This window comes from Sorex araneus, chromosome 4 (assembly GCF_027595985.1).
Source record: "Sorex araneus isolate mSorAra2 chromosome 4, mSorAra2.pri, whole genome shotgun sequence".
In the NCBI taxonomy this organism is placed as follows: Eukaryota; Metazoa; Chordata; class Mammalia; order Eulipotyphla; family Soricidae; genus Sorex; species Sorex araneus.
The window spans coordinates 208,821,414-208,834,108 of NC_073305.1; the positions used below are offsets into that span (position 1 = coordinate 208,821,414).

General features: G+C 49.1%; 1 protein-coding gene across 1 annotated transcript; it reads right to left on the bottom strand.

Moving 5' to 3' along the window:
- Positions 1–1,064: 1,064 nt before the first annotated feature.
- AQP8 (aquaporin 8) lies at positions 1,065–12,406 on the bottom strand. Its single transcript, XM_055136589.1, has 6 exons — positions 12,345–12,406; positions 11,949–12,241; positions 6,828–6,954; positions 4,963–5,177; positions 3,257–3,391; positions 1,065–1,865 (listed from the first exon to the last, which is right to left on the bottom strand). The coding sequence occupies exons 1-6, from the start codon at positions 12,354–12,356 to the stop codon at positions 1,817–1,819; spliced, it is 831 nt and encodes a 276-aa protein (XP_054992564.1). The 5' UTR covers positions 12,357–12,406; the 3' UTR covers positions 1,065–1,816.
- Positions 12,407–12,695: the final 289 nt, after the last annotated feature.

Consider the following 12,695-nt stretch of genomic DNA (forward strand, 5'->3'; position numbering starts at 1 on the left):
CTAGGTCTTTGAAATGTTTCAGGCATTGGAATTAGTTTAAATCTCCAAAAGGAAAATAACTAACGGGTTTGTAATTTTTCAATTCCTATAAGTCATTTAAGGTTATTAGACTTTGAAAAATGAAATAATGCTTTGTATTTCAAACCCTGAAAGGAACATAGTCTCAACTCCAAGTTTCTTGATGGCTTAGAGACTTGGAAATAATGACTTTGGGTTCCAAGAGTGGTGACTGCCTAAAGCACAAGGCAGAGGATTGAGGGGGTTGGGAAGCATAATGGGACCAGAAAGGACTTGTCCTTAAGGTTGCTTGAATGCATATGTGAGCACAAAGCCCATGGAGAATATAGATGTGCTGGTATGAATTGGAGAATTATCTAAAAGCTCCTGTCAAGAAATCCTTGTGACCTGAATCTAAGTGTGACTTGGTTATAGAATGTACCATCTCTGAGGACCACTTCATCAGTGTTGCAGAGAAGTAAAAAGGAGTAGAAGAAACCAGGTGAAATGTTTTGACATAAGAATAGGAGACTGATATACTTCCTTTCTGTATTGCTGAAAGTCTTCAAATTATTGGAAAGTCTGCTGAGGGAGAGATGCAAGAGGTGAGATACTAAGAACGTGAGAGTTCATACAAATTATGAAGAAGGGAGTCTCAGTAGATTGTCTCAGTCTCATTAAATTTTGCACTGAACTTTTTTTGTTTCATTCTTATTCAGATTATCATTTTGCTCATTTTTTTTTAAATAGCTGAGTTTTTATTGTTAAGATTTGCATTTCTCTAATGCTTCTTTGTGGTGTCATAATGATCACCTTACATAAATGACCCATAGGTCTTAAAGATAATTCTTACACTTGCTACTTGTAACCTGTGGAATTCAGAGTGTATCATGTTATCTTTTAAACTATTTTATCATATTCATTGTACTCATCATTATACTCATCTCTTCCATCTAAATGAATCTGTCCCTATATACCTGTTCCAGGCCACATTACATATGTACTTAGGGAATCCTTGCAAAATGAAACAGGAGATCCATGTCTGGATACTCTGCGCTAAACTAGCCCCTAGGCTCTGTGCTGGGCTTCTCAGCAGGGTCTTGAGATCTCTGATCTGGAACTGACTTGGAATCCAAACTGGATACTGACTCTGAGCCCGAGATTATAGTACCCAGATGGGTCTAGGTGATCTGGCTTTACCACTACTCCAAGTACCTCTCTGGATTCTGGATCTTGAACAAGGCTTGAGGCTTAACTGGATTCTGGGCAGTTGAAACCCAACATGGACATTTGAGTTTCCCTCCAGTTGAGTTCATTTCTGAAGTGAAAGGGAAACTAGTGAACACATGGAAGGAAGTAATAGATTCTTTATTACAAAGTCCAACGGCAGCTCAGGAAGCAGGTAAATTAGGCCACAGAAGACTCGCTACAACAGAGCAATCAACCAGGGAGGGAGGAAGAGGTGGGGGAAAATGAACTGCTGAACATAAACAGCCATCTCTTCCAACTACTCTCAAGCTCTAGGACCCTCCCTGTCAAGGAAAAATATTTTCTGTTAGGCTAGTTTTGCCACCTCCTGGGACGCACTAGTGACACATTCCCAGGATGAGGCCTCTGGTGAATACAAAGGCATTTGAAGATGCTCAGCCATCTTCAGGACTAGCAGCAGTCAGTCTGAAAAGTAGGACCCAAGTCAGGAAGCCAGCCAGCAGCTCCTGGGCACCGGTCCAAGGAAGAAATGTAGAAGCGGCCCTTTCTGCAGCCAAGGAGCAGTCTCAGAACAAGGCACCAGAACAGCAGGAATGACACCATCTTGGTTTCATTCTCCCTTTAGGATTATGCGGGTTTTTGCATCTCCAATGAAAAACCTACAAAAAAAAAATGGCCCGTTGAGGTTTTGGTTTTTGTTTTCCTTTTTGGGTCACTCCTGGGTATGCACAGGGGTTATTCCTGACTCATGCACTCAGGAATCACTCCTGGCGGTGCTCAGGGGACCATATGGGATGCTGGGAATCGAACCCGGGTCGGCCGCGTGCAAGGCAAACACCCTACCCGCTGTTCTATCTCTCCAGCCCCTCAGTGAGGTTTTTGAACCTTCAGGAGGAGATCCAGTGTCTCAGCCCCCATCGTTAAGCAGAGATACATCTTCCAGAGCTTTTCCAGTCTCAATGACCAGCCCCCTGAGGGAGAGGGAGAAAGTCTCCTGTTTGGTTTTCAACCCTTATCCTGAAGAGACTCCTCTTGGCCATTCTGAAAGCAGCATAAAATTATTAGTGATGTTTTTCTCTGAGCCCTAAGCCCAGAATGCAGATGGCCAGTGATGCAGGCAATGTAGATCAGCCCAGCTCCGTGCCTGTCCTCTCTGAGACAGAGAACTAATTGTGATAGAGAACTGAACCTGGCCACTACTCCCTTCGTGATCTGAAGGAACTGGCCTCTACAGACTCTTGAGACCCATAAGGAGAAACAGTCACGTAGATAATGTCCTCCTGATCACATCCACCCAGCTATCTTCTGGATAAAGGAGAGAGCCCTGTTCACATCATATATGATGCAAATAGTATCTACTGACGTGCTTTTGGAGATAGTATCCACATGGTTTTTGATGTGGATTGGACCCTTAGAGATGTGCAGTGCCTCCCCGACTCTTGGCCCGGATCACCTTAAGATTGAGCCCACCTCTAGTCCAATAGAAGGCTCATATCATAGTAAGAGTGCCTGACTCCCCAGGTACAGTGACTGTTCAAGATACAGACATGAGCCATACTACGGCAGTCCAGACCAGTGAACATCTGATTCAGGACTTACCTAGAACTGTCCTGCTTCCTGTGTAGTTATTTAACCGCAAAGATGTACAACTGGAGTGCCAGGCTAGCATCCTTGCCTCAATTGGAGAACAGACATGTATGAAGTCACATGTGGGATATATTCCCTGTGAGAAAGTTCGAGTCTGAAAGACTCTGAGCACCTACCTGAAAGCTAAGCTACCCGTGAACCTTTCTGTTGTGTGAAACACGAAAACACCTTTTGCCACAAACTGCCTAGATGGGTTCCTGTCATTTGCAACAAATCCTTCTTTGTCTCTCAAGAGGGATTCCTCTTCCCTGGTCCCACCAAGTTAAAATGTAGCCTTTTAGCCCTGAGCACTCTGGGCCAGTACTCACTGGCCATCTGCATTCTGGGCTTAGGGCTCAGAGCACTTTAGTCCTGAGCACTCTAGGTGCTATGACACAGACCATGACCTTTGCCACATTCCTACCTGACAAGCATTCCTACGAACATGCTGGCCAGGAGCGGGCCCACCCAGTAGATCCAGTGGTAATCCCAGTGGCCGGCCACCACCGCAGGTCCAAAGGCACGGGCAGGATTCATGCAGGCTCCAGACACAGCTCCCCTGCAAACACCCAGCCACGCCAGTCACCAGAAGCCCGGCCAGGCCCCACTCACCTCAAGTGCCTTTCTCCGTCTTGGTTTAGTTGCATCAGGCCCAGAAACTCATGGGGTGTGACAGGGAGTGAAGTAGGGGGTAGTTCCCAAAGAAGACACGGCTAAAGCATTTACTGGGCAGCACCATGCCTAGTTGGTCAGTGAGGGCAGGAAGGGAAGCCAGACCTGGGTCCTCTACAAAGTGGATAAAGCAATGTCAAACAGTTCTTAACTTTGGAAACTTTGGAGTCGAGAGGGCCTTTACTCAAAACCATCTGCCCGATTTCTAGCTGCAGGGCCTCTTACTTTACTTCCCAGGTTCCTGCTGAGGCAAAAGCTCCTATTTCAGGGGTTGCCATCAGGACAGGAAGATGAGAATGTTGAATAAGGAAAATGCAGAGTCTGAGTCTCCCATATAATTAATATATCGATAGATAATTGTTGACTCTCATCTTTCTCGACTTGAGGCCCTTGTTGTCCCGACAAGGTCCCACTATTTCCTAAAGGAGAACTTCCCCAGGCACCTTCTCATTTCTGAAATGTGAACCGTTGCCCCATCCTGCAGACCACACCCCAACCCCTGCCTTGCGAGTAAATGGAATGCCACTAGGGGGCAGCAAAGCACAGCCATAGTTCGACTGGCTTTCCCGCATCCCCAGATTTTTCCTTCCCTAAGAATGAGGGGGCTTGGGGCAGCAGCCAAACTCTTCTTTCAAGAGAAAGGTTAGCAAGATCTTTCAAAATCCCCAGTTAGCAAAAATTTGGGGATCCTGCCCCAGATCTGTCACTTCATTTGCCCCTGCCCGATGATCTCAAGTAAATTAGTTATGTCTTCTCTGAGCCTCGGTTTCCTCATATATCAATTAGGAGAAATAATCTCCATCCTGGCCTTGTTTCTCGAATCCTTTCCCAGGCCTGAGTGGCTCACCATAAATGAGACCATGGGTGCTTTTTGTACTTTGGAGGCTTTTTTTTTTTTTTTTTCCTTTTTGGGTCACACCCGGCGATGCACAGGGGTTACTCCTGGCTCATGCACTCAGGAGTTACTCCTGGCAGTGCTCAGGGGACCATATGGGATGCTGGGAATTGAACCCGGGTCGGCTGTGTGCAAGGCAAACGCCCTACCCGCTGTGCTATCACTCCAGCCCCACTTTGGAGGCTATTTGTACTTTTTGAGGCTTTTTGTAAGTCAGTGGTTAAAACCCACCTGCCCCCTGGCTGAACAAACACAGCCTGCAGGATTGTCCTATTGACAGTGAAAAGACCTAGTTTCCTAACTTCCCAGAAACAAAATCAGAAGTTGAATCTCAGGCCCACATCCCCCCAGGAGCAATTGAGAGGCGACTAGAGGTAATTTCTTCAATACCACAGTTCCTGGCCTTCCCATTTTTCCCATTTGCATTCCCTTCCTGGGCCCTAGAGAAGAATGAGTCTGCCCATCCCCCCAGCTCTGCTGGCATGACCCCACCCCCCACCCCCCAGAGTCCAACCAGGGCTCAGGGCTGTGCACACGGTCCCCCCTCAATGAATGGTGCTCACCCTGCCAGGATATCCACCGTCACAGAAAAGCCGATGGAGAACGGGGCCAGCGGGCTCTGTGTCTTCGCGTTGATAGCGCCCATGCAGACAGCCAGCATCAGGACGGTGGTCAGGATGATCTCCGCCACCACAGCCCCTGCCACCTGCCCGTTCTCCTGAACCGTCACAAAGGCCGCCCCTGACGCATTCCAGAACCTCTCCCCGGGAGTCACAGCCTGTGGAGAGAAGTCACTCGGCCTCACAGTGAGGGCAGGAGAGAGTGGACACTGAGGAGAGGGAGCTTCAAAATGCTTTAAAAGGGCATACAGTTACAGTCTGACCTATCTGGGTTCACATCCTGGCACCTCCGACTGTTACCACATGTGAGGTCTCTGACTCTCTGAGCCTCATATGGGAAGTGAGGCTCGCTGAAGGCAGGACCCACTGGTCATTCACTGACACCAGGGCAAGTGCCCTGGGCAGAGGTATGTGCAAGAAGAGTTCTTGCGTCTCCAGAGTTCACATCTCAATTCCATCAGCTCTGCAGGATGTCGGCCATGGGGTGGTGTTGCCTGATCCCAGCTCCCACGGGGGAAGGCAGCAGAGCAGTCATGCTCCTAGACTTGGAACCCAAATCTGTGCCACTGCTGACAGACTGAGCTGAGGTGGATTTCACTGTGCCTCCTGCCCTGTAAAGGGAGGGTGATAATAGCTCTCCTCCCGCTGGGAGCACTCTCTGAAGAGAAGCTCGCTTCTTTGGGGTTGTTAGGAGCGGAGGTGCAAAGGGACCATACACAAAGTGCTTAGCAAGGAGGGCGTGTTGTGTTGTGCTGAAACATCAAGCTTGCCACATTTGAACCAGAGTCAGGGAACTATTTCCCATCCAGATGGAAGGAAAAGACCAGATTCTTTTTGTTGTTCTTTTTTGGGGGGGAGTCACACCCAGCAATGCACAGGGGTCACTCCTGGCTCTGCACTCAGGAACCACCTCTGGCAGTGCTCAGGGGACCATATGGGATGCTGGGAATCGAACCTGGGTCGGCTGCGTGCAAGGCAAACACCCTCCCCGCTATACTATTGCTTTAGCCCCGAGACCAGATTCTTGACACACTTAGGGTAGAATCTCAGATGGGAACACAGGGAAACCAGAGCAGGGAAGAAATGGGAGTTCAGACCCAAATCTTCACTGAACCAGCACTTAAAGCTATAGAACAAGCCCCAGCCAGGCAAACACCCACAACCACCCCTGCACCCAACACATGTGCTCATGAGTTTGCATGAGCACACACACACACACACACACACACACACAGAGAGGTTGGGAGAAGAAAGAAAAGGGATGAGGAAGAAGTCATAGTGAACAAGGAAGGGTGGAATAATGATAAAAATCCTAAAACAGAATTTTTAAAAGGTAACTTTCAAATTGAGAAGATTATAAGCAGAAATTGAACATCAACTTTTTTAAAGGTGGAGTCATTCAGTTCAAAGGTAGGCAAATTGGAGAACATCAAACAATTAGTTCAGGAGAATTGCCACATTCATCCTGTAAGTACCCAGTGAGACGAGACGCTTATAGAATGAGTGAAGGAATGCCTGAGTGGCTGAGTAAAAACAGAACGATTCAAGGCCAGAAATAGAAGCTGGCGTCCTGAATTAATCTTCCGGTCTGTGTGAGAAACAGTTGTGTCTACACACAGACAGAACAGGGTGGGTTTGAGGGAATCAAAGATTCTTCGAGTGTTCCTGCCCCAGTAAAACGTCCCACCTCATCCCACGGGAGAGAACGGGGACAGAGTTGGATAGACTTCACTTTCTCCTCACGCACACATTCTAGCAGCCCCATTAAAGGCAAGGTGACCCGTCCCGGCTCCTTGGGGATCACCCACCTTGGCCAAGGCGGCCCCAATCAGCCCCCCGCACAGCTGGGAGATCCAGTAGGGAAGGAGCATCATTAGCTTGAGGCCTCCAATCAGCATAGCTGCCAGGGACACCGCAGGGTTAAAGTGTCCACCACTGTTAAACAAGAGAGCAAAAGGAACTCATGAGGTCAAAGGTCAGCTATCCCAAGAGGAAATGTCCACCCAGCTTCCCGGCTGTCCGTGAGTCCAGAGTCATGAGAGGGCCCAGCCTAGGTCGAACAAAGACCCAGACCTCACTCATTTCTCCTGCATGGTCAGTGGGTGGGGCCAGGGCTATGGTGGTGAGTTGGGGATGAGGACAGACCCCTTCCTACACCGCTCTAGGATGGCCCCCGAGGACAAGGATCTGTCCCTCAGTGATTCCTACCTCAAAGAAGCTGAATGGACATGCACAGACAGCGTGATAGCCATAGGTAGTACTCAACAGAAACCAGGTACTGTAACTGTGCCCATTTAAAAAATATATTTTTTTTATTTATTTATTTATTTATTTATCTATCTATTTATTTTGCTTTTTGGGTCACATCCAGCGATGCTCAGGGGCTCACCTGGTTCTGCACTCAGGAATTATTCCTAGCGGTGCTCAGGGGACCATATGGGATGCCAGGGATCGAACCCGGGTTGGCCACGTGCAAGGCAAACGCCCTTCCCACTGTACTATCCCGGCCCATAACTGTGCCCCTTTATACCACTGCACATAGCTGCTTACCTGTTCACCCAAATCAGGAGTAACAAAGTAACAAAGGGTAAGACCATCCCTATATTCTTCCAGAGACCCTCTGAAACTCCTCCCAGCCTTCAGAGACTTGGCAGCACCTCAGAACGGAGAGCACAGGTTCCCATAGAGCAGGCCAACAGATGTTCTGACTTCTCTTATAAATGACCAGACTCTGAATAAAAGCCCAATTTTTATCTGAACATGTGATTAATATTGGGTATAAAAATTATATTGGGGGCTGGCGTGATGTTTTAGTGGATGCTGCATTCGACTTGCATGCGACTGACCCCGGTTCAATCCCTGGCATCCTACATGGTCCCAAGCACTGTAATTCCTACGTGCAAAGCCAGGAGTAAACCTTCAGTATTGCCAGATGTGAAGCCCAAGACTCCAACCCCCCAAATGATATTAGGGGCTATAGCATAAAGAATTGGGGGTGTCCAGAGAGATAGTTTAACCCATATGGTGCTTGCTTTGTGTATGACCAATCTGAATCCCATCCCTGGCACCTTATATGGTCCCCTGAGTCCTACCAGGAGTTATCTCTCACCACAGAGCCAGGAGTAAGCCCTAACTACAGCTGGCTGAGGCCCAAAAGTGAAGGAAAAAAATGAGGTGGGTTAGAGAATTTGGGTCTGAAGCTTGGGCTGTGAAGGGGAAAGGATTAAAATAAAAGTTGAAGCTGGCATCAAAGGTGGTTTGAAGTGGGCCAGCTTCCCCGTTGTCCACAGGTTAAGAGCTTTAAAAGCATAATGATCAGCCAGTCCAAGCACCAGAGTCATCCCTGATACTCCTAGCCAGTCCTCAGAGATTTACCCACTAAGTCTCTCTGGTCCTTATACGGGAAACCCCTCCATAAGAAGCAAAATGATCCCTGACCTCATATAAAAGATACAGTATCCCTGTAGCTAGAAGACCCCCCCAATGGGTCGCCCTATCCCCAATAGACAGTTGGCATTAAGCTGAGACTGGACAGTGAACCTTGGCACTAGACAGAAGGACTTTGTCTAACACGCTGATATCTTGGGATCAGTTGCCCCAACTCGTCGGGTCTAGTTCTGTGTGTAGTATCTTGTGGGAATTTTCTGCAGGACTCCGAAACACCTGCCAATGCTCAGACCTACAGAGAGACAGTTTAACCTTCTTGGGCCCAATGTCGTACCATGAACTAGTTTAGCCTGGGTTCTGCCTGCCAAAGCATAGGACTGTCCTGGGGGTGGGATGGCCTGCTACAGGTCACAGGTAGAATTAGAACCTTCTCTGGCCTTTCGCCTCTCCTCGACCAGCTCACCTGGCCCCAAACATAGCCTGACTCAGCCACGAGACAGCTGAAGGCTGGGTTTTCTGGAACACTGTGCTTGTTTTCAAGTCTAACCACACTTGTTAATACTAAGACAACCCAGATTAATTTCTTAGTTTATTCATTCCGTTTTCTCGACAAATATTGACTGAAGACCTACAGATACCAGGTCAGGTGCTTGAAATATGGTAGCTTATCTCGGATTCATTCAACAACTTCAAAGATAGTGCCTAGTACACAGTAGACTCTGAATAAATATTTTTTGAAGAAGCAAATGAGTGAATAAGGGTATTTATTCCAGTTAGGCAGTCTCCTGCAATGCATATGAGCTAGTCTTTTAGCCAGCTGGCCCGGATTCCAGGGCTGACTCTGCCACTGAGTAACTGTGTGACCTTGAGCAAGTTACATAACCTCTCTGTTCCTCAGTGACTTCTATCTTGAAGTGCTGAATGGACTCATACAGACAGCATTACAGTGGTAGATAGTACTCAAGAGATACCAGGTATTATAACTGTGCCCATTTATACCACTGCACATAGCAACTTGCCTGTTCACCCAAATAAGGAGTAACAAAGCTTTCACTCAACTTCAAACCTATTGAAAGAGGTGATTTCACCTGTAACCTCCTTTAGACATTTAAAAAGAAGTATTAATGTTCTTTTTCCATTCTAGTTTTCTAGGGACAGTACCTTAATTTCTTTATTCAAAGCAACTTTTTGTTGTTGTTTTTAACTGTTGAACTTTATTTAGTACTAAATAAAAGTAGAATTGGATGGTCATAATTAAACTTTGAAAATATGTTAAGTAAAAGAAAATCAATTTTGGGGGCTGGCGCGGTAGCACAGCAGGTAGAATGTTTGTCTTGCACGAGGTCAATCTGGATTCGACTCCCAGCATCCCATAGGGTCCCCTGGGCACTGCCAGGAGTACTTCCTGAGTGCAGAGCCAGGAGTAACCCCTGTGCATCACCGAGTGTGACCAAAAAAAAAAAAAAAAGGAAAATAAAATTTTTATATACTATGTAATACTTTTAAAAATGAATCACTGTGAATTGTAGTTACAAAGTCAGTCAGTATTACTTTCAGGTGTACAATGTTCCTGAAACATTGTACCCTTGTACCAATCTCTTCAACAGTGTTCACTTCCGGTCCCCAGCCGGCCTCTGTGGGAGGCACTTTTCCCATCCACCAATGTCCAGGTGTTCCCTTCCCTAACACATCCTCCCCGCCTCTCTCACCCCAGTGACAAGCTTCCTACCACAGGCCAGTTCTCCTGCTCTTTGTTTCTATTCCTTTGGACATTTGTTAATCAGTCCCCTACTGAGTTTTTGTTTGTTTGTGTTTGTTTTTTGTTTTGTTTTGTTTTGTTTGCTTTTGGGTCACACCTGGCGATGCACAGGGGTTACTCCTGGCTCTGCACTCAGGAATTACTCCTGGCGGTGCTCAGGGGACCCTATGCGATGCTGGGAATCGAACCCGGGTCGGGCACGTGCAAGGCAAACTCCCTACCCGCTGTGCTATCGCTCCAGTGCCCCCTACTGAGTTTCTTTATATCCCGCATATTAGTTTATTCTTCCTTTCCTTTGGACTAACTTCACTGAGCATGACACTCTCCAGATCCATCCACCTAGAAGATATTTTATTATTTAGACTAAAACTCTGGAGCGATAGCATGGTGGGTAGGGCATTTTGCCTTGCACGTGGCCAACCCAGGTTCGATTCCTCCATCCCTCTTGGAGAGCCCGGCAAGCTACCAAGAGTACCCGGCCCGCACAGCAAAGCCTGGCAAGCTCCCTGTGGCGTATTTGATATGCCAAAAACAGTACCAACAAGTCTCACAATGGAGACGTTACTGGTACCTGCTCAAGTAAATCGATGAACAACGGGACAACAGTGCTACAGACTAAAACCAGGACCCAATGTCCTAGATCCTGTTGCCAGAAGGCCCTTCAAGACAGTCGTCATGAAGGGGGCTCTCCCGAGAGCCCACTCACCACCCCCACGGAACCCCCACCCAAGGGAGTGCCTTACAGGAGAAGGTCCTCTGACACGACCCTCTTGTCTGCTCAGCTAGGTAGTCTAAGACCATAGCCAGTCCACTGCGGGTACCTTTGCACCCAAGTGGAACACTGCCCGTCACCCCACCCCCCACCCCTTCATCCCACAGCTCTGCCTTATACCTGCTCAGCTCATGCATCATCTCATTCTTTTTTTATTTGGGGGGGTCACACCTGGTGATGCTCAGGGGTTACTCCTGGCTCTGCACTCAGGAATCACCCCTGGCGGTGCTCAGGGGACCCTATGGGATGCTGGGAATCACAAACCAGGGTCGGCCACGTGCAAGGCAAACGCCCTCCCTGCTGTGCTATCGCTCCAGCCCCAGGTATCATTTCATTCTTGTGCCTCCTTTAGGTGGCACTGTTGGGCAGTTGGTATTGGGGCAGCTGGGATGTACCCTCTGGTTCTGCCACTTCCCAGCCATAGAACCCTGGACAACCAACACGATCTTCTCATCACTGGGGAAAGGGGCCAATTACAGTGCTGACCGCACGAGGCCGCTGTGAGGGTTCAATAAGTCACGGTTAGAGGCTTACAGCCAGGATCTGGCCCCTAGACAGCTCACTGTGTGTTGGCTGGAGAAAAAAAAAAAATCACTTTTTTTGGGGGATTTTTGGGTCACACCCGGCTATGCTCAGGGATTACTCCTGGCTCATGCACTCAGGAATTACTCCTGGTGGTGCTCGGGGGACCATATGAGATGCTGGGATTCGAACCTGGGTCTGCCGCGTGCAAGGCAAACGCCCTACCCACTGTGCTATTGCTCCAGCCCCAAAAATCACTTTTAAATACTCTCATATTCCCTCTTCTTAGAAGGGAAGGTTTGGGATTGGAAAAAAATGGCTCAAAACCCCAGATCTCCTAGGCGGAAGCGCTGGGTTTGACTCCCCCCACCCCCCGCCCACACTCCCTTTCCACATCCCAGACATGTGTCCGGGGGCTGGGGGTCAGGTGGGGGGGTCCCTGCCAACCACGTCACTCCCCCCCCCACAAGTGCCCAGGCCCAGCCTCACCTGATGTTCCCCAGCGTGGCGACGACCAGGCCCAGGGCCAGCCCGTGCGCCAGCGCCGGCTGCAGCAGCCCCAGGCCCGCCTCGTTCCCGATGACAGACAGGCACCCGATGAAGATGAAGAGGGCAGAGCCCAGCAGTTCCACGAGACACGGCTGCACCAGCTGCTCGTACCAGGACCTGCGCCAGTGGCGCGCCACGCTGTCGCTGTCACTGCCTAGCTCGGGGTCACTCATTGCAGCGGCCGGCTGCGGGGCGCAAGGAGGAGAGAGGACACCGGTGGAGAGCTCCAAAGCCTAGGCCCCGGGCCCCCCACCAGTTTGGATTAATTCTCAGCGTGCCTTCCCCACGATCCCCCCCCACCAAGGCGGGAGAGGGGGAGGCAGCTGGGGGGCTCACCAGGCCAGACATCGGTGGGGGCGGAGGCTCACTCCTGGGCTGGACTCTGGGCTGGACTCTGGGCTGACACTTGCTCCCCTGCACACTCTTATCTCTGGGGCCTGGGGCCGCTTTTAAAGGCACAGAGACTCTCTGAGGGAGCCTGAGAGCAAAAGAGCCAAGTGGGAGGAGGCCTGGAGGCCAGAGGTGGAATCTTTCTTGTTTTTTCTTTCTTTCTTTTTTTTTTTATCTCAGCTGGGCAGGGCAGGGGGATGGTCCTGGATTTCGAGCTTTCTGCCAATCAGGAGAAGGTGGTGATAGAACTAGGTCTTCTGGGGAGCACAGCTGAGGTCCCTAATGGGATGGAAGGCC

What these genes read in the sequence shown, in the direction of transcription:
- AQP8 (XM_055136589.1), bottom strand. An exon ending in ACGGTGGATATCCTGGCAGG is followed by an intron (nt 3,392 to 4,962) that starts GTGAGCACCATT and finishes GGGTGTTTGCAG; the next exon opens with GGGAGCTGTGTCTGGAGCCT. An exon ending in TTCGTAGGAATGCTTGTCAG is followed by an intron (nt 1,866 to 3,256) that starts GTAGGAATGTGG and finishes TTTTTTTTGTAG; the next exon opens with GTTTTTCATTGGAGATGCAA.